At 40.9% G+C, this 26443-nt stretch overlaps 1 protein-coding gene across 1 annotated transcript in view; it reads left to right on the forward strand.

Moving 5' to 3' along the window:
• The window catches only part of tenm3 (teneurin transmembrane protein 3), a 351882-nt gene that overhangs the window by 91340 nt on the left and 234099 nt on the right, over positions 1-26443 (forward strand). The window contains exons 3-5 of the mRNA XM_085458328.1: positions 11268-11390; positions 21441-21552; positions 24003-24073. Coding sequence (XP_085314454.1) covers positions 11288-11390; positions 21441-21552; positions 24003-24073 — 286 coding nt within the window. The 5' untranslated portion in view covers positions 11268-11287. The remainder of the gene's footprint in view (positions 1-11267; positions 11391-21440; positions 21553-24002; positions 24074-26443) is intronic.

Here is a 26443-nt window from a genome sequence, read left to right on the forward strand (position 1 = left end):
GTTTAAGCAAAATAGTTGAGTGTGAGAGCCTGCAACAAGGCTGAAAGATTGACATAGGCAGAAATGGCACTCTAAAGCCAGGATTGAATAATCAAGTGAACATGTGTGTGTTTTGTGGAGTGATATGGCTTATGGTAAGGAAGCTGCAGAGGGCTCATCTCACTAAAATTGCTGCAGACTTATCTGTAGATGAACATGAACTTACTGCACAGAATGATCGACCTGAATGGGTCGATGGGGAGCGGCTGGAATGATCGGGCAGAGGCGTTGGGCTGAGAATGCAAGCTTGGTAGCACAGACTGGCCGATTTATGCTGTGGTGTAATTGCATTGCACAGTAGGATGTTAACAGAGCCAGTCAGTGTAGTTAGGTTTGACAGCAGCTAGGGGGCGAGACGGGTGGTTGTGAACACAAATGGAATGTTGTGTTGAACAGGCTAAGAATGGCCGAATAAAGAGTTGTTTATGAATCATTGCAGTGGACCCGTGTATAATTAAGCAACACAACATGGTGTCAGTCCTTTACTGATCCGTACGACCTCGACTGAATGAACCTGTATCTTTTGGAGCTTGCGGGAAAAAAAGAAGAAAAAAAAGGGGGAGAACATGTCGGATGAAACTGCACAGTAAGCGGGCCGGATCAAGCACGACATTCAGCATCCAACCACTGGAGCCCATCGACTTTTCAAAGTCCAAGAGTAGTCCAAATGTATACGGAGTTTCCAAAGATTCCACTTTGCCAGTAATTTGAATGTGAGTTCGGAGGAGCACCAAGTCAACACGTTGATTTACTGCATGGGAGACGATGCGGACGATGTGCTTCACGGTCTAAGTTTAACGGTCGAGCAAAGGACAACATATCTGGGGGTACGTGATCGATTCCAGGCTTTTTTCATCGTGACGAAAAATGTGATTTACGAACGTGCCAAATTCAACATGTGTGGACAGGGAGAAAACGAGACAGTGGATGCTTTTGTGACTGCACTGTATGCACTAGCGGAACACTGCAACTATGGAGTGCTACATGATGAACTGATACGTGACAGGCTTGTTGTTGCTCTCACGGACAAACGGTTGTCAGAACGCATGCAGCTTGACCCAGATTTGATCCTGCAGAGTAATTTACCTACCACTGATGTCTCAGCTTCCATAGACGACCTCTTAGATTCCTTGGCTCCCCAGAAAACTCGAACCGTTTCTTTCTCTCACTCTGCCCCATGGTATTCATCTGAACTTTACAAACTTAAAGCTCCTGGATGCCGCCTGGAATGTCTCTTCAGGAAAACAGGACTTACTAGTCATATACAACATTATAAAGAAGCTATTTATTATACTAAATCTGCTTACTACACTTTTATTATTGAATCCGCTGAAGGAAGCACTCGCACTTCTACATTGCACAATACTGTTAAACCTCCGTTCCGGGAAGAACCCAATGTGTCATAAATGTCTCTGCGCTCCATCCCATTCAAAGCAAGATTGTCGAGCAATTGATGTAAAATGCCACGCATGTGGGGAAAAAAGGACATTACAGGCGCGTATGCAGGGCACCCAAAACCGTGCATAAAAGTTGAAGAGGACAAACATGGTTTGTTCACAGGTAGCGTTAAGTGCGAGGGAGAACCGTAGATGGTCATCTTAAGCATAAGTAACAAGAACGTGCCATTTAAAACTGACACAGGTGCTGATGTGACAGTCCTACCCCTTAAAGTGTTTAAGGAACTCTTCAGGCCCAATCATCCTCCCAGTCTCCAAAAACCAACCAAGGCTCTGCTGGGACCTGGGAGGAGTCATTTGGACTTCATTGTTGTCAGCGAGCTTGCACTAGGAAGGGAGAAAAAGAAATATTAGAGGATGTCTTTGTCATCAGACACCTGTACACCGCTCAAAACTTGCTATCCAAAGCCTTAATGAACATTGGGCAGATTGGCTGAACCCAGCATATTCAGCAAGCTGGACGCTAACATGGGGTTCTGGTAAATACCTCTGATGGAAAATTCAGCCAAATACACCACTTTCATCACACCGTTCGGTCGTTTTTACTTCAAGAGACTGCCTTTCGGGATTGCTTCTGCACCAGAGCATTTCCAGAACAGGATGGTCACAGAGGTCACAGATGGTATAGAAGTGGTGGTTTGCCACATGGATGACGTGCTGGTCTGGGGCAGAACACAAGAGGAGCATGACTCTCACCTACACTCTGTACTGGGTAGGATCCAAAGCTGGCATCCCCCTGAACATTGACAAGTGTGACATCGCAAAACAGTGGGTGACATTTTTGGGGCATGTTCTGTCAGCCAGTGGTATCAGCCCTGACCCAAGCAAGACCCAGGGGTTTGAGGGAGATGAAGGAGCCACAAAGCGTGAGTGAGTTAAGGAACTTACTGGGAATGGTTAACCAGCTTGGAAAGTTTATCCCATAGCTCACAGAGAGAGACAAACTTCTAAGAGACTTACTTTCTAAGAAAAACTTCAGGAGGTGGGACACAAAACCGCACCGAACCACTGATACATCACAGTATCCAGGGCGGCCATGGCATGGTTTATGCTAAAAGGGAAAACCTACCTTCTTGTTGTGGATTATGCCTCAAGATTTGTGGAGATTGCCCGTCTCACACACCACTCTCACATTATCTCAAAGGAATTTTTGCATGTCATTGGATCCACGAGCAGCTGGTAACAGATAATGGGCCACAGTTTTCGGGAGAAGCTTTTGAGACATTTGCAAAATTGTATGGCTTTAGCGATATCATGACAAGCCTGACATACTGCCAATGCAATGGTGAAGCCGAACGAGCAGTTAAGACTGATAAGCTACCTATCCACACTTGGCTCTACTCGCTTAGAGAGCCACCCCACTGCAGAAAGGCTACACTCCAGCCCAACTCTTGATGGACAGATGACTTTGCACCACAGTGCCAACACTGTCATCTCTGCTTGACCCTGCACTTCCTGACGGTGTGGTTGTCGCCCGGAGGGAGAAGGAGAGGAGGACTAAAGAGGCACAGTCATACAACCTACGTCATCGCCCACAAAGCCTCAACAGGCTCACTCAGGGGCAAGAAGTGTGAATCACAGACCAGAGAGCCAGTGATGCTGATATTGGCAACCACACCAGGCCAAGATCATATATCACAGATGGATCTCGCGGGACAATCAAGCGGCACCTTGTTCCCATGAAATGCATCCCAGTCCAAACTGTGAATGATAGTGGGGAGCCGGAATCTGCAAGAGCCGCGGAGCAGTGCCCTAAGGACATTCCAGAGACAAGTTCTTTAAAACTTCCATCTATACCCAGAACCAGGTCCGGGAGAGTAGTTGTGAGAGTGGACTTGTGACTGGTCACATGAAAGGACAGGTTTAGATAAGAATACCCCTCTTTCACAGTATTCTTTACACAGTAAGGGGTAACAGTAAAGTAAAGTTTGTCATATTCAAATATATATGTTCAGAAGTTGTGAAATGCCAGATATGGCACGAGGTAGACTAGAAGAAATTTGTTTTATTAAACAGCATAGTTAGAGTTAAGGTTTTCATCATATGATACTTCTTACAGGTGTGAATAGGAACAAACCAGCCACAGAGGCAGAATAACCCTCTAAGATCTGTTGAGTCAATGGTAGTCTACCCATTGACTCTAGAAAGGGGAGATGTGGTGTAATTGCATTGCACAGTAGGATGTTAACAGAGCCAGTCAGTGTGGTTAGGTATGACAGCAGCTAGGGGGCGAGACGGGTGGTTGTGAACACAAATGGAGTGTTATGTTGAACAGAGTACGAATGGCCAAATAAAGCGCTGTTTATGAGTCATTGCAGTGGACCCGTTTATATTTAAATAATACGACAGATGCAAGTACTGAGCTAAATTATGTGGTGTCTGGGTTTAGGGAAGGGTTTGTGATAGAAAATATTCAAAGCTTACTTAAGATGATCACTGCAGTGCTAAATGACTAACCGATTGGCTGGAAATGCCAAGGTCAAACAAAATCACTAAAAAAACGCATAAATTTACATCAGAAGATTTCAGAACTTTTTTGTTTCTAATCCAAAATCACATCCTGGACATGACAGCAAGAGACTATTTAAACTGCACTTACCTTGCAGATTCTTGAATTCTTATGCAAAGATTAAAAGACACATTTGAAGCCTGAGGAATGAAGGGCAGCCCAAGGAGGAAGCAATTTTGCAGCCGTCAACAAAAATGGAGGCCAACTTCAGGGACAGTACTCCGGCTAATGTCGGTTAAACAAGCGATTTGCGTGGGGAGCTTGCTGTTTGCACTCACTAGACCTTGCAGACAGATGGTAAAAGCGTGCAGATGTGAATCTGCTACTCCAAAAGATCCCAAGCACATATCAAAACTGGTTTTATAATGATTGAGTAGGGTAAACTTCTGGAATAGGGTAAACTTCTGGAATGGAGAGTGCACTTTAAAGCTGGGTCTATGCCAGGAAACCAACCAATTTAAATAAACTTTATTAATTCTGCCCAGAGGATTGGTTAAATACCAGACAGAACTATGCAAGAAACTTGCTGATGGCTACCAGAAGCATCTAGTGCAGGGGTCGGCAACCCTTGGCACGCGTGCCACAGTTTGCACGCGAAGGGTTAATTAAACTGATAGCACGACCATAGCTGGACTGGCATTTGCCCGGTATGCCCGATGGGGATTTTTCATTTTTATGTGCTGATGATTTTTTTTTTTTGTAACAGTATAAACAATAAAGGGGGTGGATTGGCCAGATGCTGGCTGGTGTATAAAAATAACTCAGTTGTTTGGTGGTGGCTATGGCGTAGCTTCCACAGATTCAGTAACATTAGCAAGTGGTGGAGGCCAGCAGGTGGATGAGAGAAAGGGGAGGCAGGAGGAGGAGAGACCCGTGGCGGCCGCCGGTCCGAGTGTCAGGTGAACTGAACATCAGGTAAGAAGTTATGACCTGCAGTCTATCTGGGTCAGATATGAACCAAGTTTAGGTGGAGTTTATTTTAGCTGTGCTGACTTTTTACAGTCAGTTACAATAACTCGTACTGCTACTAGCTAGCATGACGGAGTTTCTATACAGCTGGGTGGTGCTATGATGTTACTGATAGTGAACTTTATTTTATTCATAAGGTTAGTTAGTAGAGTTTCCAACCGTCCCGTAAAAAGACGGAATAGTCTCGCATTCAGAGAAAATATTACACGTTTCGTATTGAGCTGAGAGGAGAAGCAGCTTGTCCCGGACTTCAGCTACAATGAAAAAAGACACAAAGCTGGAGTCATTCTGTGTGTTTGCTGCACAGCTGACTCTTCTTCTCTACTGTTTCTACTTCAATCATGAAACTGATCAATGATCAGCTGATCGTCTCTCTTGTTTGTTTATCGCCCACTTTGTGCCAGAAAGAGGAAACCAGCGATGTCGCGCTAAACAACAGCAGCACATTTAAGCTTGATCAGCTGTTGTTAGAATTTATTTAATATTAATTTCTAGTATCAGCTGATGTTTGCTGGAGCCACAGCTGTAAAGCTGCTGGTCATGATGTTGGTTTGGATATGTGGTGAGAGGGAAACATGAAGATGAAACCAGGAGATGTCCTTACTGAATCATCAGAGCTGAACAGGTGATGGAGAAACAGGTTTACCTTTTAGGTGACATGAATGAGTTGAAGTTATGAACTGTTTCTGAGACACAAATAACACCAGGATCCTTTTCTAAGTAGCTGACAGCTGGTAACTGTGCAGGGGCGGGTCTAGCAAAGTTTTGCCAGGGGGCCAGGTAGGGCATTAACAGGGAGAGGGGGGCACAAAGAAATACTTTTCTTTCTTATTCTCATTTAAAATGTCTCACTTTTAATAAATAATTATCTGAATCTTACAACCAAAGTTTTTATCTGATGTAAAATGTATAGAAATCATACATATACCAACAAGACTGTACATCACTGTCACCACAGCATCTGTTTTCATTCAAAGGCTTTATGGCTTTAATACCTGGGGGCCGGTCTCTAGTCAAAATGCCCGGGCCGATTTTTTGTCCCAGTCCAGCCCTGGACACGACACGCAGTGAGTTAATCTGAGAAGGTGCATTAAAAAATAAATGGCCACTCCAGCGGTGCACATCGCAAATCAGCTCGCACAGACACATTAGTTCTGCTGGTTCTTAATGACGGTATCTTAGCTAACAACCCCAACTACCAGATTCAACTTGTAATTGGCTAAAAATAACTACCTACTGGTCAGAGGGACGTTGTTAGCTTTCCACATTCAGACACTTCAAATGCTTCAGCAGCTGTTCGCTCAGCACAGCATCAGCACCAAAGAGATACATGGATACATCCGTAGACTCGAGGCACAATGCATTTTGGGACTTTCAGGTGTTTGGACCAAAGTTTTCTTTTCTGCTCAAACCATAAAGCTTTAATGAGCAGCTGGTTTTGTCTCACATTTACTGGCTGAGTTAATGCCAGTTAATGCAACATCGATGCAGCTGGAATCCACAGCTGTGCGTGTTCATGGAGCTGCATGTTCACCTGCTGGACATCACTACCTGACAGGTTTAACTGTCTTCAGAACATTGCAGAGGCCTTATTGACAGTGTTTGGCTCTACATGTCTGTGTGAGCAGGTTTTCTCTCACATGAGTCCTCAGGTAGCCTCTGAATGCTGGACACTGGGAGACCTGTGTGTCTGAGTGGGAGACCAGAGATCACAGTAACATGTGTGTCTCTGTATTAACAAACATGCCATGTTGGCCCAGTTTATTCTTCTTATCACTGTTGTGAGGAGACCATAAATAGCATTTGTATTTTCTGTTGTTCAGTTCATTTGCTGTTATGGATAAAAAGTCTTTTTTTGTTTCTAAATAGCTGATAACTATTCGCTGACAGCTGCCAACATCTGCGAACAAATATAATCCTATAAAGTCGTTCTATATAGTGTGTAACTGTTAATATAGAGCATTATTACATTTATTGCTAATGCAATCATATGGCACACTGACCTATGAGGAAATTTTAGATGCACTCATCATCAGAAAGGTTGCCGACCCCTGCTCCAGTGCAACATTTAAAAAATATTAAAAGAGTTGTATGTAAAGGTGAGGCAAAAAGTATAAATAATTTCTGTTTGCACACATGTAGTGATGTGCTTTAACCTGATAATGCTCAATGGTTGTAAAATCAAGTTGAAACTGAGGCTTATCTTCTAATTTACGCACAATATAAAAACTTCAGCAACGGTTGGAGATGCCACTTAAAAACACCAAAAATTAAAGAAACCAATTTAGACCTGAGAAAAGTAATTGTTGATACTCATAAAGCAGGAGATGGACATGCAAAATTATCACCTCATTTCCAAGCATCAAGAACTGGACTGAGACAGGTGTGGACATTGCCTACAAGCATAATCACTGCTACAGGATGGTATCCAAAAACTGAAGCTGGGCCCAGTGGCACCATGCTTTTGAAAGCTCAAGCACCTGAATGACCGGTTGAGTTCTCACCTGGTCATCTTCTCCAGAGTGACGTGACGTTTCTGACATGGCTTCGGTGACCACTGGAGAAATGCCCAGAAACATCTAATTACAAATTTTAAATTTTAATAAGATAACTAAACTAGTGGTGTCAAACTCATTTTACTTTGCGAGCCACATACTTATACTTTGATCTTAAGTGGGCCGGACAAGAGAAACTCCCCTTTCTGTCAGTGTAAAGAAGTTACATGTTTAACAGTTTTTCTACATGATTAAGAAAACACACATGAGGTTTAAGGTCCTGGACAAATTTGAAACCTTTTGTTCTCCACAATGAAAAATGGATGAAAATAGAAATGGATGCTTTAGAGAGCTCCTAATTCGATAAATTCTGCACTCGGCTTTGCAGTCTCCAGTATCATTGCAGCCAGATGCTGCACATTTTACGTTTTCCCTGATATCTTCACTTTTTCCTGACAAGCTTGCATTTAAATCCAGCTCCCCATCTCTCTGTATAACCGGCCTGTACCACTACCCTTGCTGTCTGGAGATGTCTGCCCACTTCCGTCTTTTACATAATGGTATCTATGTCTGTCTTTGCATGTGATTGGCTGTATGGTGTGGCCATCAAAATAAAGTCCCAGCCCTGCCTGCGTGGATTCTCAGCAGGTCTGACGATTCAGCTCCAACGTACCGACGGGCCATTAATAACTGACACATGATATTATCTCGCGGGCCAGATATAATTGTATCGGGGGGCATGACTGACACCCCTGCCTTAAACTTACTCTTGCTCATTTTTTTTCCTCTGAATAACTGTCCTACAAATATTTGTGTGAATATACAGTGTGTTGTAATATCTAGCAACCTCCCAAACCCTTCAGTGATTTCTTGAATAAATTCTCTAATCTGCTCTCATCTGTTGTTGTGAAATTTGACAATATTATTTATAAGGTGACTTTAATTTACATATTTATTTTCCCTCTAACCGTACTGCTACAGAATGTTTAAACATTGCTAGGTTATTTAAATTCCTCTTGCTATATCTGTAAACTCCCTGCATGTTGTTACATCCACCAGATCCATGGCTCCTAACCAGGAGAGAGAGACCTCTAGCAAATGCTTAGTGTTCTCTCTTAGTTTCGCTCATACCTGGTAGCTAGCTTTGTCGTGTGGGTCAACTCAGTGAAGTCAAGAGATGCAGTGAGGTGTCGAATTTAACTTTTATTCAAACTGTGAAGCACTTTGTAACTCTGTGCTATGCAAATAAATGTTATTGTTATTATTATTTATTCTTTTTTTTTTTCAGGACAGCTTGTCATTAGCTTGGAACAGACTGGGTAGCATTATATTAGATGTGTTGGTCTTCTGATTTATGACACTATCACCATATGTGGACTTTGTCAAACCTCACTGCCACCATGGAAATACACAATAGACCTGTTTGAATGACAAAGTTTTGAGGCTAGTTTAGTGCCATGGGTGTTGTGTTACTCAAGCTTTTCCAGAACAGTCTTGATGCCTGCCCAATCATCCAGGTAAGGACATCCCAAAAAGTTGATTCTGTTCTGTCCTGTTCTGCACCCAGATGAACAGACTTAGGTTTTTGGGCTCATACAGTCATGAGCTCCTGCTCAAAATCAACAGAAGCAAATCCACAAACTTTTCACACATGGAAGAGCTACAAATTACACTGAGGAACTGTGGACTGCTTCAGGGGCATCTACCATCAGCAACCCCCCCTGCTAGATCTTGCCCACAGTGGAAACGTCTCAGGTGGTGTGGGAGGAAGAGGGGTAAGCACAGAGCCGTCTGGAGTAGGCTAGCAGCTAAACCACACAAACCTGTTATTCCCACCATTGTACTGTCCAACGTGCGCTCCCTGGACAACAAGCTGGATCTTGTATGCTTACTTCGGTCCACTTTGAAGTGAGCGCTGTGTCTTCATCTTTGTAGAAACTTGGCTTAACAATAACATTCCCGACAGTGCCATTCAACTTGACTGGCTAACATGCTTTTGGCAGAGGTCAGCGACAGAGGTCTTGTCTAAGGGGGTAAGACTCGTGGAGAGGGACTCTGTGTTTACATCAAGGATGTCTGGTGTCGTAACGCTGTTGTGGCTTGCAAATGTAACACCTGCTTAGTATCTCACTAAGCGCATCTCACATCACTGTATGCATCAGGAATGGCATCAGCACTCATAGCCAAGGACTCAACTAGAATGACATAAGGTGAGTTTTCACTTTTCCCATTGAGAAGATGCTTATTACATACAGCTGCTATGGTGTCAGGGCATACATTGTTAGAGCTTGGAAGGGATCTGAGAAGACGTGAGGTGAGTTGTTGAATCCTGTTTTCCTCTTCCAATGCCACACTATCTGCAGCCAGAGTTTGATGAGGCCCATGGATGTGTGCTGAGCCCCCTTCTCTTCACTCTGCTGACCCACAACTGCACACCATCACACAGCTCCAACCTTTTCATCGAGTTTGCAGACGAAACAACTGTGGTAGGTCACAGCAGCAACAACAACCTGTCCCTGAATGTGAAGAAGGAGGAGAACATCATAGACTTCAGGAGAACTCACACCCTGCGCACCCCACTAACTATCAGCAGTGCTGGTGTGGAGAGGGTAAACAGCACCAAGTTCCTGGGTGAGCACATCTCAGAAGATCTCTCCTGGTTAAAAAACACAGCATCACTGGTCAGAAACGCCCAACAGCGACTCTACTTCCTCTGCTGACTGAGAAGAGCAAGAGCCTCAACACCCATTATGAGCACCTTCTACTGCACCCGCCTCATCCAGAAAGCTCTCAGCATTACAGGTGACTCCACTCATCCCTCCAACAGCTTCTTCGGGAAGGAGACTGAAGAGCCTCTCTAGACCAGCAGACTGAGAGACAGCTTCATCCATCAGCCTGTCAGGATGCTGAATTCATTCCTTGCTCTCACACACAGGAACTCCAGACCTGCATTCAACTCTTCCCTCGTTTTATCTTTATATTGTTTTAGTGTACACTGAGGGCCATGGGAGCTTTGCAACTTCAAATGCCTGTGTATGATCTGTGCATATGGCTTTTGACAATAAAGCTGACTTTGAGCAGACTTTGACTTTATGGTTTCAGTACTGATTTTAGAGACATTAAGCAGATGTTAGAAGAGCTTTGGATACACGTGGGTTACGCTGAAAGTATTTTAGGGAATTCCATTGTAATGAAAAAATCTACGTGTTTTTTCCTTTTTATCTAAATTTTTAAAACTACATCAAAAGAATAAAAGAAAACTTAATAAAAAAAAACAATCAAACAGCTGCAGATATTTTGTGTAACTAATCATGAAATAAATGCGATTATCATTTTTTCTGTGCAATATACTGTACTATACTTTGCATATTTACAGTGTCTTTATGTGTGTGAGTTTGTGTCAACACAGACGTTTTGCATGACTCACAGAATGTGCCTTTTGGTATATCTTCATCTGTAAGCACACCAGTTAAGCCTGCTGCTTTTGCGTGTCAGAGATTTGTGCAGGTTACAAATAAGGACACAATTAAAGAGAATGCAGGTTGTGATTTTTGTAATGAAGTCAAGATCACATTCTGGTACCTGGCGATGGCAGGTTACACTGTCATGTTTAACTTTAACAGTAACTGCAGGACAACACGATTGGAACATATTACCACTTTTTTGTCCCTATGTGTGATTGTAGGTGGACCAACAACCCTTCACTCTTTGTCTAGCGCTCTCTCACTCATTTTTTCTTCTTTGTTTTTTATTCATCTGTCTTTCTCTCTCTTTCTGTTTATCTTTCTGTCTACGCAGCTGTACAGCAGTATGCCTGTATGTTTGCCAGCAGCATAAGAAGAAGCATTATGGAAGTGAAAGAGCGACGTCCATACTGCTCCCTAACAAAGAGCCGGAAGGACAAAGAGGGGCCATACAGTGGTGAGACAGCTCATTTAGAACATTCATAGAGTCTTTTATGTTTCTTTTATTATGTATGTGTTTGTCCATCCATTCATTTCATGAGTCAGCCAAGAGCTGACTGATATATATATACCCACATAGCAGACGGGTCTGGCCCGGATCTGGTATCAAGCCAGCACTGCTGGCTGACTTCTGGTGTGGTAAGTGGTATATCATCCAGATATGGGCCAGGCCTGGCATAGATGGCACTGTTTATGTGATGGCATGCCACATCTGGTCTGATTGTGGTTTGCTGTGTGTGGCCCAGGCTCATAGAAAACAGGTCTGGCCCGGATCCAGCATCAAGCTGGCACTTTTTCTGACTGACTGGTGTCATGGCAGGGTGTATGTCAACCAGATCTGGGCCAGGTCCGGCAATGATGGCACTATTTATGTTCCTATTTTCCTACTTTAGTTAGAAGACCCAAATGCCATGTTGCAATACTATACTGCTATGGTAGCCAACGTTTCACATGTGGCTTTGACAGGTTTGTGGGTGTACACATTATTCAAAACCCTGTGAGCTACAGCCAGTTGGTGGCTGTAGCTCAGGAGGTAGAGTAGGTCACCTATTGATTGGAAGGTTAGTGGTTCAATCCCTGGCTCCTCCAGTCTGCATGTCAAGAGTGTGAATGTGTATGAATGTAGTTAGGAAGCAGTCAGTTTAGAGAAAGTGTGTGATTGGGTGAATGTGCCATGTTGTATAGAGCAGTTTGAGTAATCTGGGAGAGTAGAAAAGCGCTATATAAGAATCAGTCCATTCACTGTCTGAACAGAGTTTTGTCATGTTACTTTTGCACTGTTATGTTCCGACACATGTTGTTATTACATGGCTTGATTAAGGTACACATTAGGCTGACATCTGGGACCAGAGCTGAAACTGTTCTGGGCCAGCACAGGGCCAGAACAGTGTGTCTGCAAGTGACCCATGGCTGCACACAACTTACACTGGGCCCACATACAGCAAAGATTGACAGCCCTTTGGTGGCCCAGATCAGGTTTACCAGAGGTAGCACATGGGCCAGCACAGGACCTCCAGTGTGTCTGCAACTGCCCTTGTGCTGGTCCATGTGTGGGCCACATCTGGCAAACCTGATCTGGGCCACAAAATGCCTTTGATGGCGGTATGTGGGCCATGTGTAAGCACATTGTGTGGGCTAGATCTGGGCCATACCAATTTTGCTATGTGGGTATATATATAATATATATATATATAAAAGACGAGGAATCCCCTGACCATGCATGAAGGGTTTCACCCCAAGTCCAGCACCCTGAGACTGCACGCTAAGTGGAAGAAAGGAAGCCGGGGACTACTGAGTGTTACTACCACAGTCCAGGATGAGACAACGAACACGAGTACACCAGAAAGATGGCCGCCACCAGTGTGCTCAGTGAATACCTCAGGAAGCAGAAACCTAAGAAATGGGAGCAAGAGGAGGAACAATCATGGAAAGACAGGTCCCTGCACGTTATGTACCACCAGCAGATAGAAGAAGTGACTGACATCCAGAAATCCTACCAGTGGCTGGACAAAGCTGGACTGAAAGACATCTTAGAGGCACTAATCATGGCAGCACAGTAACAAGCTCTGAGCACAAGATCCATAGAGGCTGGGGTCTATCACACTTGGTAAGACCCCAGGTGCAGGCTGTGTAAAGATGCCCCTGATACAATCCAGCGCATAACAGCAGGGTGCAAGTTGCTAGCCCTAGCAGGCATGGCATACATGGAACGCCATAACCAAGTGGCTGGCATAGTATACAGAAACATCTGTGCCGAGTATGGCCTGGAAATCCCGAGGTCAAAATGGGAGACACAATACAGAATGAGAGCAACATCAGGAAAAAGGAACACAAGAAGCAGGAGAAATACCAAGGGCTAACAGAAGAGCTCAAGACGATGAGGAGTGTGAAGGTAACAGTGGTCCCAATGGTAATCGGAGCACTCAGCAGTGATCAGTGAGATGCTTGGCTATAATTTGAACAGCTACAAGGAGCAGTACTCTCCATGGAGAAGAAGACTAGAGGCCAAGATCAAGGTAGCACGGAAGGAAGTAGGCCTAAGTATGGTATAACAGGGAGATAGGCAGGAAAATAAACCAGCTGTTCTCTCAGAACCAGCCAAGAGGTACTCTTAGTGGCAGGAGAACAATGTGAGAACACCACCACCAAGGCTGAAGATGGAGCAATACTGGAAGAACATAAGGGAGAAATACACAACCAAAATGTCAATGCTCAGTAGCTAGTGGATCTAAGAGAAGACCACAGCAACCTCCCTGAACAGGATCCAGTAACCATCACTGTAGCAGACATTCAAAAAAGGGTCTCCAGTATGAAGAGCTGGTCAGCACCAGGCCCCGACATGGTTTATGCCTTCTGGCTGAAGAGCTGACTGCACTTCATGAGTGTCTGGCAGCATAAATAAACCACTGAAGGACGGACAGTCCTGATCCCCAAGGTTCCCCAGAAGGGACCAGTCCCATCCAACTACCAGCCAATAACCTGCCTCGCTACCACATGGCTGCTGGCATCATAGCAGCTAAGATGAGCAGGCACATGGCTCAATACATGAGCGGGGCACAGAAAGGGATTGGCAAGAATACCAGAGGAGCAAAACACCAGCTACTGGTAGACAGAGCAGTTGCCCAAGACTGCAAGACTAGGCTGACCAACATGTGCACTGCCTGGATTGATTACAAGAAGGCCTATGACTCGATGCCCCACAGCTGGAGACTGGAATGTCTACAATTGTATAAAATCAACAGGAGCCTAAGAGCCTTCATCATGAACTCAATGGGGATGTTGAAAACAACACTAAAGGCCAACTTAAAGCAAACAGCACAAGTCACCATCAATTGCGGGATCTACCAAGGAGATGCTCTGTCCCCAGTACTGTTCTGCATAGGCCTGAACCTCTTCAATGGGATGTCTTGATGCATGCTCAGTCATCCAGGTAAGTGAATCCCAAAAGTTGATTCTGTTTATCTGGATGTAGCGTTTTCAGTGGGAGAAATGTTTGGTCACTCATCCAAGTGACTCAGTAATGATCAAGGAACTGACCTCACAGTCCATTGTTTAGTGGGCTAGTTTGTGCAAAAGCACTGTTTATAAGGTTGGGGAAACCTGCAGTCAGCTGAGACTGAAAAGTCACTTGGATGAGTGATGAAACATTTCTCCCACTGAAAACGCTACATCCAGATGAACAGAAAAAAACTTTTTGTGGTTCTAAGTGAGATCATTGACAAGACTGGCTATGGATACCCACTACAGGATGGAGCAATTGTCAGCCAACTGCTCTACATGGATGACATCAAGCTATATACCAAGAGTGAACGAGACATCGATTCACTGATCCACACCACCGGGGTATACAGCAATAACATCGGGATGTCATTCGGACTAGAGAAGTGCAGTCAGACGATAACAAAGAGAAGGAAGATAGTCAGAACTGCCAGAAGGCAATATTGCAGACACAGAGGACAGCTAAAGTACCTGCGAATCCCACAGGCAAATGAAGAGGCCGCTAGGAAAGCTGCAACCACCAAGTACCTGCAGAGGGTCAGCTGAATGGTAAGAATAAGATCCAGGCTATCAACACCTACGCCCTGCCTGTGATCAGGTACCCTGCTGGGGTAATAAGCTGGCCAAAGGCGGCGATGGAAGCCACTGACATCAAGACCAGGAAGCTCCTTACTGTGCATGAGGGTTTCACCCCAAGTTCAGCTGTACGCTAAGCTGAAGGAAGGAGGCCGGGCAGTAGTAGCAATACCGAATGTCAGCAACGAACACAACGGAACACAAGACGCAGGAGAAGTACCAAGGGCTCAGAGAAGATGTGGAGGGTGAAGGCAACAGTGGTCCCAGTGGTAATCGGAGCGCTAGGTACAGTGACTCCCAAGCTAGGCGAGTATCTCCAGCAGATCCCAGGAACAACATCTGAGATCTCTGTTCAGAAGAGCGCAGTCCTACACTGTAAAATCTAATTAGTTCCCAGAACTCAAAAAAACTATGTAAACTCGTCGCCTCAAAAGAACTAAGTAAAGCTTACTTAAGACGACTGTTAGGACAACAGCCATCATTGCAAGTCTGCAGTATTAAGAATAACTTGATATTTCTGACTGTACAGAACTAATTGTTTACCTACTGACAAACATTTCAAGTTCAACTGAATGAAAAAACTATTTGTGGTAACCTGAATATGATTAAAAATAATTAACAACACTTTTTGTAATGACGTTAAAATCAGCCCAACTTTTATTTTCAAACACAACAAAGTATAACAGCCAACATACTGGACACTGTTTGGCTGAACAACAAGCAATTATATTGCCATCACTGTTATAATCTTACAATGAAACAAAGTCTCAGATGTAATTATTCTGAAAATAAGTTTAGGCCTACCACAAGTTTGTTTTGTACTTACATTACTTATATAACCGAAATAAAATATTTGTAGTTCTGTCACAAGTGCAGTCTCTGATTTAAACAACACATTTGTTTTTCATTCCAACACAGGAGCTGGAATGTTGTATTATTTTAAGGATGCTTGTTTCCAGTCCAGGCATTACTGCCTGAATGACTGTCATGGATCGAGGTGATCCAAATGTAGGTGCAGAAGAAAGTCTTTAACTTCCCTTAAGTACAGTGGCAGTGGATGTGGGTTGGAGATGCAATGAGCTTGAACCTGCAGGCGACCATCTTCACTGACCACACCATCTGTGACGGAGGACTCATCTCTCCTGGTGTCCTGCAAGCAAACAATCATATTTTTTGGAACATGAACTTAATTGCTTTCTTAAAACATTTTTTTCTGCATTTGGTATAAAACAAACTCAAATTTAGACAATCTCAGGCTCCCTCCCCACCGGAGAGGTGACATTCAATGTCCCACTGTCAGTCTGGATAGCCGTGACCGCCACCCAACACACAATAATGTCATGAAAGCATCATTTTAAAAAGGGCTATGCAAACATGGCCAATAACTTTCATTCTAAGATGTGCAAAATGATTTGGGAACAAAACAAATTTTGCTGTTAGAAAACTTGCAGACTTCACTATATACAGTGTAGACCCTCTAAACTAAGTTTGGGAGATGTGATCTTTCAAGAAATGCAGACAAACTGTTGTTGTTTGTTTACTTACACAGCATGTCTTGTAGAATTAAGGTTCAAGGTTCAAGGTTCTTTATTTGTCACATGCATAGTTATACAAGTATAACACACAGTGAAATGTAGCCTGACACGCTCCTCGACATGTGCAAAAAAATTTGGGGGGGGGGGGGGTGTAGAGGAAAAACATTATATATATATATATATATATATATATATATACACACACATATAGTATATACACTGGGTGAATGTGCAGTAGTAGCAGCAAGCTGGTGAATTCTGTACATTAATATGAATAGACATCTGACTATTTTACAGGATAGACAATATAAACATATTTAAAATTAACTGGAGTCACCAGCAACAGCATAGTGCAGTCATATCTCAAGTCTAATAAAAGAAGACAGGAAAAGATCAGTACAGAAACAACTTCCCCAAACCAAAGCACAAATAAAACAATAAGTGAAACAGGCTGATCTAAAGTATGATTAAAGTTCAGGCTGATTAATATAAATGTCACTGACAGTTGCTAATATATTGGAAAACCAAAATACTTACTGATGTCTTTCTGTCCAGCAGCAGGAGTGCTGGTCCCGAGCCTCAAAGACAGTAAGAAGCAAGCAGAGGGAGAAAACACAGAAGCTGATTTGATCCTTAATGGCTGTGCAATCATAATAACTTACAACACAGAGGGTCAATGTAGACCCCATACAACCAAATTAGACTAACACATATAGTAATAAAAACAGCATCTACTACTGTGTCTGAATGTGTGGTATTGGCACTGTCAGTTTAGTGTGTTTAAAAAAAGACCCCCGAATTTAAATATAATCATTACATGCTTGTTCAAAGCTAACCTCCAGTATATAAAGTTTCTTATAAGCAATATGACCAGATCTAACATATGGCAGGGTTTATATGTAACATAATGTTTCTTATGATTCAACTGTGTAATTTAACTTAATTCTTTAGAAGGACAACAATACTTTATTCTCAGTTATAAAGCCAACCTAGACTTCAACCATTTAACAGGCCACTAATCTGGATTATAGCTTTCACAACAAAACTTGTTTTTAAGCACGTTTTAACAAAACAAATACTATTGTTAATATTATTATTTAAATTGTAATTAAACAGAAAAGTGGTTAAATATAAAAGCAGTTTGCTTATGTTGTTAAAGAAAGTCTAGATTTGACATTAATAGATGCCACAGATGTTCAAAAGCTGCCACAAAGCATTAAAAAAATAGACGTCTTCAAAAACGTTGGAGCATTTTTGCAAATATGTGATGTCTTGATAAATCGAGCAGATACTTGAACTTTACACAGCTACATTCTCGCCTGAAAATATCTTAAAAGTTTATTTTGTGACCCGGGAAATGTAATATTTAAAGTTTTTTTAGCTGCGCTCCTCCGCCATTGCCGCGTTTGAGTTTTGGACAATTGCATTCTGGGATATTTAGCTGTACCACGTCCCTCGAAGTCCACACAAGTCAGGATACATGCTCGATAAAACGAGAGGAGCAAAAACACATCCCGGAAATTTTCGCGTTCCCAGCTTCATGTGTACTTTGAACTGGAACAGTACTTGTTGTCCAACGTATCACAAGTCCACGAGACCACAAGTACACACAAGTACACATAGACAGGCTCCGACAACCACGGCCTCCGTTTCCCCAGACTACCCTTTCTGGGTCACCAAATAAACTTTTAAGATATTTTCAGGCGAGAATGTAGCTGTGTAATGCTCAAATATCTACTTAATTTATCAAAATATCACATATTTGCAAAAGTGCTTCCATGTTTTCGGAGAGCTCTGTTATCCACCAGCGCGATAGCTGACCGGGAGGTCAAGGCTCAATAGAGTCCGCGAGCACAGCTAACTGCTGGCGTATTATTTTCAACCCCCCTGCGGTCTTTTGCTACTCAGGTTAAACATGATATAAATAATTAGTTAGTTAGTTATGGCTATGGATTGAAAATACCCCCCACACCACACCCCACCCCTAACGGCTGCACCTCCCGAAGAATTTTGTCTGGGCTCTTATCTCACTTTTTTATTTCAAACAATCAACAGAAAATTTCACAGACATATTTTATAAGGTTTTTAAGGCTGTGGTGTTAATTTTTAAGTAACATGATCCCAGCGGCAGCAGCAACGCTAGGCTAACACTAACTAGCTAGCAAGATTATAAACCTGGTGCTAAACTAAGAGAAGCCACAAAATCAGTTTGAATAAGAGTAAACATTTACTCACCAAGTCAGTGTATCAGGTAAAGATCCACAGCAACGACAATAATCTCTTGAGCTGACGCTTCTCCAGGTTTGCTCAACATATTCCATAACAAATGCACCATGAACATGCGGACTGATCCGAGAGGGAGGAGGACGGTAGTGTTTTCAAACCACATCGTTTCATCCTTCCGCCCTGAGAAGCAACATTTCCAGCTTACTTAGCTTTTCTAAGTTAAGAAAACTCAAATAAATTGAGTTGATCAGCATTTTTGCATAACAAGTACTGGTAAGTTACTTAAATTGAGTTCTAATAACAAATTGATAAAAAACTGAGTTCTGCCTACTTAATATTTTTAATTAAACACAATATTACATTTTACAGTGTAGGAACAGCAAAGATACTACGCAGGACCCTCAGATTCCCAGCCCTCCGGTAGAAGACCCAAACTTGAAGGATAGACTGCCCGCAGGGACGAGAGGGGAATTTATATATTGCATGCTTCCTGTGACTGTGAAGGCTTAGGTTCTTAGGTTTTCTTTAATGCCATCTATAATTCCATTCTCAATTATAATTTAATTATATTAAAACAACAATCAGTAAATGAATTAAACACTAAACATAAAAACAGCTGAGATTCTTTTTAAATCATGACTGGGTAACAGGATCAGGAAAGCATTGCCGCAAGATTGTGAGGCCTCCTCAGTAGATTATCATAGAGATTGTTTGTCAAATGATTTCTGTGCATACACAGGTTGCGTTGATGTCCATGTGCTGTAGAGCTAGACAATCGTCTGCAACCCTTACAATGTAATCTACATATACCACCATTCTTATTCATTATTATTAAGATATTGGTCCTCACAGTATATAAATATTTTATTACTACATTGTACTACCACAAGAGTATTCAAAAGCCAAATAGCAAACTCCTGTCAGTTTGCTGTTTTTTAGATGAGCTGTTACATTTTGTTACAACTAAATTTTGGCCTGGCTCTGTCTTTGGTTTGTGTATATCACCTCATTTTTTACTCCTGAGAAGTCAAAGGTATGTCAGGAGTGGCTTCGTGTGGTGATGATTTTGTCTTCCTTGAGTTTATCTTATCCATCTGCATGTTTCTTAAACATACCGCAATGTTTGATTTTGGATATTAAACATTCAAAATTATTATTTGATTTGACCGTACACTTTTCTGTCCCTCGTATGTGTGAATAATTTTGTTTATATTATAATATGATTGGATTTATTCAATAAAAAGAGAAGCTATTTTAATGTAGTTGTTATCAAGGACATTTTATTCTTTTTTTTAATTTAATTTTATAAGTTGATGCTTTCTAAGCGTTTTGAGACCAAAACTTCTTTCTGTTAGTTATTAATGGAACAGACACAACATAAAAATCACGTAGTCTGCAGTGACTTACCCTCCTCAGTAAATCCAGTAAATGCAACCTGGTTTCATTATTTGTTTTGTGTCTTTTTTCGATTAAAGAAGAAGCTAAATTACGGTGAAATGATTGGTGGAGGGCTTACTACTACTGTCAGTAATCCTGAAATTTTCTTTGAAGCTATTATGTTATAATAGTTTAACATAAACGTGTAACATAAAATAATATCAACAGTTCAGTTCAGTTTATGCCAAGAATCACTTAATAACTTAGGTTTAATTCTTAGGTTGCTTATTGTTTAAAGGTTTTCCTTGGTGTTTATTCCCTCAGTTTTTTCCCAGCATTCCTGTCTCTGGGAATTCCCCTATACTTAGCTCAGTTCTGCCGGTGTTTACCTGCTAGTTTTTGCATCTCACTTCTTGTTTTATTTTGTTATCACTTGTGTATTGTGCTTAACCTATTTACCTATCTGGTTACCCTCTTTTAGTCAAGGTTGGTTTAGTTCTTTAGTTCTGTGTCATTTCTCATTAGCCCTTGCAGTGTGTATTTAAAGCCTAGGGACATGTAGGTAGAAAACAGCAGAAGTTCTCTGTGTAGGACATGAGGAGACGGAAGTAATTAGTAAAGCAAGTAAACTACAGCTTCACAGCTCATCTTCAAGCCATTGAGCATTCGTTTTCAGCACCTTAGTTGGCACTGTTTGTAACTTGTGCTGATAAAAATGAAAGTGTCTCATTGATGGTTATTGATTATATTATTGTATCCTTCCTCAATGAAATTATTTGTTGGAAGTCAAAATATTTGCTGTTGTAAATTAACCTCCTGGACCTGGTGTCCACATATGTGGACATCACATTTTGGGTTATTTAGACCAAATACTCAATTTAGCACTACAAAGGCCCGATATCCACTCACGAGGACATTATACTGCTACTGTTCTATTGAAATTTTAAATAAATATCCTCATATGTGGCTCTCATTTTTCTTAGAAACAAAAATTAGGTAAAAAAAAACAAACCATCTGGTAATTCTTTATTTTTACATTCATCGGGTCCCAATCAGCCCAAATACCAAAGAGAACTTAAAAATGCATGTCGTGGAAGAGTTCAGGTCTTAGGAGGTTAAACTACCAACATTTTAAGCAAGTAAAACTGAAAAGTGTGTTGGGCCTGGCAGACATTTGCACCCTTCTCGTTCAGAGTTGATTTTGATGCTCTACTTTAACTGTACATAGTGATGGATTATGGCTTGAGCTGCATCTACATAAAGACTTTTTAATCTGTCTATTTTATGTTTATCAGGGGACAGTGAAGGCTGTGCTATTGGTTCCCAGGGACTCCGGGTCCCCACCCAGAAGTCCTATTCCTCCAGTGAAACACTGAAGGCTTTTGACCAGCACCAAGACCAGACCAGGTTAGAAAATAGATGACACGCATATTATCTTCTGTTTTGTTGAGCAATATCAGAACTGTGTCAAAAATGTCAAAAACACAAACTGCCGTGATTAGAATTTCTTTTCTGTATGTGAGTATCTCTATTTTTTCCTCTGTGTAATTCACCTTTGTAAACAGCTGGCTGAAAATCTACCGTATTAATTATACTCTATTGAATAAACCTACATATATAGGAATTTATAAGCAAAGTTTATCTCTACTTAAAAAGACTTAGGTTGACGTAGACCTTCCTCAGTCTTGGCCAGCTGCCGCTTTTCCCAACCTTATAAGCAGAACATTTGCATTATGACCGAAACTAGCACCACTGACAAGAACGGGCCATGAGGTCAGCCTTGACCATCGATGAATGGTCACAGAGGGAGTCAGGGCCTTTTTTGATATGATGCTCTTCTTCTTCCCTAGCCATTGTGTCTGTGGTGATGGTGTTCGCTCTGTGTTGGGTCATTTTGATGATATTTGTGTCCAGTGGACGATGAGACTATATTATTAAAAAAATTCCCCTCTCACCCCTCCCGTCTGTCCTTCAAGCTCAGGTCCTCTACCAGAGGCCTGGGAGCTTGAGGGCCCTCGCAGTATCTTAGCTGTTCGTGGGACTGTGCTCTCCTGAGATCTCGGATGTTGTTTACGGTGCACATCGACTTTAAATGTCCCCCATTACTCAAGGAAATCTCAGTCTAAGAAGGCTAGCCTGTCATTTTTCATATTCTTCTAGTGAAATTAATGTATTTGTCCACCAAGTTAACGTGACCAGTAAATTGTGGTTGTAGTTGTGAAACGTGTCTCACTGTCCACATGAACAGAATCAACTTTCTGGGATTTTCTTACCGCGATGACTCAGCATGCATAAAGACATTCAAATACAATGTTCTTAGTATAGACATTTATTTAATCATCTTACAGTAATCATTACTTAATGCTGTTTTGTATAATTCCAGTAAATATATGTAGGTTAATTTACTAGTAGGGGTGGGCGATATAAACGATATACGATAGAAACGATATAAATTTGGCCAACGATAGAGATTTTGATTATACCGCTCTATCGCGATAGCGCATGTTGATAATGTCATCAAGCTGCGCCTGTTTTGGTTGAAAGCATCGCAGCGGCTAAAACCATTATCATCTGTAAATTATGACGGGCAACAGTCACAGCAAAGAGATGAAGCACTTTTGAAATATGGGGAAAGCCAAAAACTGCGCTTCCTCCACTTCCGTAACAAGAATTCATTAATGTTGAATTCTCTCGCAGCTGCTCTGTTCCCATGTTGTTGCAGTATATTAATAACTAACCTCGTATTGTGGATGAATAATCTCAGTTGTTCTCCTGACTGAAGGTTGGCCCGTGTACAGCATCCTGCTATGCGATTGCATTTGTCCCTGACCACCAGAATCCCTCACGTTAACTTTTATCGAGTGGAAGAAAAGTTGGCGTTCATCCTCCAGCTTCACTGTGCTAATGTTATGCTAACATAGCTGTGTCGCTAGCAATCACGTAGCACAACATTATATACCAGCTAGCCCAACTTCAGTAACCCTGCAAACGCCACTGCTGTTTAGTCTTCTGTCTTCATTATTTTGGAAGTGATAGCAGAGCTGTACGTTTGAATTAGTTTCAAAAATCTCTCAGTCAGAACATGCTATATCATGTTTAGGTGGAAACTAGCGAGCTAACTTCCTGTTAACTTGTAACTCCGTTAAATTTAAATTCTGTTTTCATGGATGCCTGGATGTTAAACTTAATTGTTACACCTGGTAAAGCAGCAACGCTGATGATTTTATTAAAGATGAAAGACTTTAGACTGTTTTTAACTCTCAGTGTTCCTTTGACTTTGGGACCTGAAGTTGACGGAGTTTTGGACCCAGATTACTCCGTGAAGCTCCTGACTACGGCAGCCGTAATGCTCTGACAATCCATCAAGCAGTGCGGCTTACCAAAGTTGTACTAAAACATTTTTAACAGATTTCTGCAGCCAAAATCGGTTCGAGGTCAGTAAGCACAACCAGAATTCATACATGAGGCACACTCTCGATTTTTGAGAAAATTAAAGGATTTTAAGTCCTTATAATGTGGAAAATACATTATACAGAAGAAAAGAATATATCGAGATATATATCGTTACCGCACGTGCTTCAAATTATATCACGATATGGATTTTAGGCCATATCGCCCAGCCCTATTTACTAGTATCAGTTTTTTCATCATAAGAATTTGCACTTTGTCTGTTTTTCACTTTGATACATTTAGTTACATAACATTCATAAAAAAGCAGAGTGTAGTTTGTTTCCTGTATTTTTGATGATGGTATAATGATGATGTGGTAGTTGTATAGTTCCGAACATGGATCATCAAAAGTCTACAGCGTGTGTGCAGCACCTTCCTTTATCCTTTTTGCCCTTGGCTTTTGACAGGTTACTGTACGGAACAACCAAGGGACACAAGGACATGGTTCACCATGAAAAGGATGATTTTAACAGACAAGGTGAGAGTCTACAAAAGTGCACAGACAGCAATGCTATCCCCATCTATTTGTATGTGTGCACTAAGACCAACAAAACTACTGTAAAAAAGATATTTCCATCAGTTACTTTAGAAATATGAATTGTCTTTCTTTAAAAATATGATTACAATGTAGAGACATTAAAGTACATATAAATGAAATTTAAACAACCTAGAATTGTATGCATAAAATCTGCATAACCTAACATTAAAAGTATATATGACAGGAGTCCAGAAAGAGGATGGAAGCATATGATAATAAGTCTGAAGGCTATAATCACCCAATGAAAGTGAAAAAGTGAGAAAAGAGAAAAATCACACAGTAAAATGAATAAAAATCAACAAAAGACTAAACCCATTTTTCTCCAAGTCCACTTACAACAGTATACGTTATTGAACATATAATAGAAAATTAGTCAGTTATCCTATCACCTGTATATTTGCAGCTATTTAAAGTGGAGAGGATGAATTCATGTCACATGAATTTGAACAGCACCACGGCTTCTCTCTTGCTGTGCTGTTAATCATAGAATGGTTTTATATCTGCTGATTGAAAATGAAGCACACACTTAGATTTTAAATATGTTTTTAAGGATTATCCTGTTATTTGAAAACGATTTGAGCTCAATTCCAGTTACTCCTCATTTCCAATTAAATGTAATTAAATCATATGAAATACAGATATCAAAGAAACAGCATTTGAAATAGAAAATTGAATTTTATTTATTTACTTTTACTTACTATTTAGCGTCTTCATTCTGTTGTATTGTATCTATTTTTAAATTATAGCAGATTTTTAAACAAGAGTACAGGAGGGAAAAAAACGCAGACTTTACTTAGACTACTTTATTCCCATGTTACAGTCATTATTGAGAAAAAGTAATGTATTACATGTTACTCATTACCTTTCTTAAAAGTAATGCAGTACCTCACTTAATTACTCATCATAGAAAGTAATTTCGACAATACGTACGTTACTTTGTTATTCTGTAAAATGCCCTGAAACACATCAGTTATAAATAATAAAAGGATATAGACCCGGAAAATAATTTCTTCTACAACATCAGCTGTAACTGCTGCTACTTCACTGATGAACAGTTTAAGCACACCATCAACACGGAAAATAAATTATCAATAATCCATTTTAATAGCAGAAGTCTGTATGCCAACTTCAACAATATAAAGGAATATCTAAATGAGTTGACAAATCCATTTGGAATTATTGCCATTTCTGAAACATGGATCAATGCGGAGAAAGGAATGGACTTTGGACTGGAGGGATATGAAGTGAATTTTGTAAATAGAAGGAACAAGAGTGGAGGGGGAGTAGCTGTGTATGTGGATAAAAAAAACCTAAACTACAAGGTGGTAGAAAGTATGACAACTGTAATTGATAATTTACTAGAATGTATAACAATTGAAATTTATAAGGAAAAAGAAAAAAATGTAATAATTAGCTGTATATATAGAACACCTGGCTCTAGTATTCAAGTATTTAATGACTTCATAGAGGAAATATTCTCTAAAACAAATCAAAAAGTTATGTTTATCTGTGGTGATTTTAATATTGACCTGTTGAATCCAAAAAAGCATAAAATGAGCGACGGATTCCTAAACACTATGTACAGTTTGAGTTTACATCCTAAAATAACCAGGCCTAGCAGAATTACACCACATTGTGCCACCTTACTTGACAATATTTTCACTAACAATATGGAAAACAACATTGTGAGCGGAATATTAATTAATGACATCAGTGATCACCTACCAGTTTTTGCAGTTTATGACACTAATTATAAGAAAAATCAGCATGAAGAACAACTGAGATACAGACGTGTAAGGACAGAAGAAACTATGACTGCATTTAAGAACGATCTATTAAATCAGGACTGGGACAAGGTGTACAAAGAAGCTGATATTGATATTGCATATGGCATATTTTTAAGAATATTCATGGAGTTGTACGATAAAAACTGTCCAACAATAAAATACAACAGAAAGCACAAATATTCAGATAGACCATGGATCACTGAGGGTTTACAAAATGCATGTAAAAAGAAAAATACACTCTATAGGGAATACCTAAAACAAAGAACAAAAGATGCTGAAAATAAATATAAAAAATACAAAAATAAGTTGACCAATATTATACGTGTATGTAGAAAGGAGTATTATAGTAAAATATTGAACAACAATAAACATAATATGAAAGGAATATGGGATGTTTTAAACGGTATCATTAAAAATAATTCTGGACAACAAAGTTATCCACAATACTTTATCGATAATGGCAATATTATGGAAAACACTGCTGATAAGGTCAACAGCTTTAATCATTATTTTGTAAATATTG

The sequence above is a fragment of the Copadichromis virginalis genome, linkage group LG6 (assembly GCF_057382275.1).
Source record: "Copadichromis virginalis isolate Kocher_CV1m ecotype Utaka linkage group LG6, C_Virginalis_male_GT1.1, whole genome shotgun sequence".
Taxonomy (NCBI): domain Eukaryota; kingdom Metazoa; phylum Chordata; class Actinopteri; order Cichliformes; family Cichlidae; genus Copadichromis; species Copadichromis virginalis.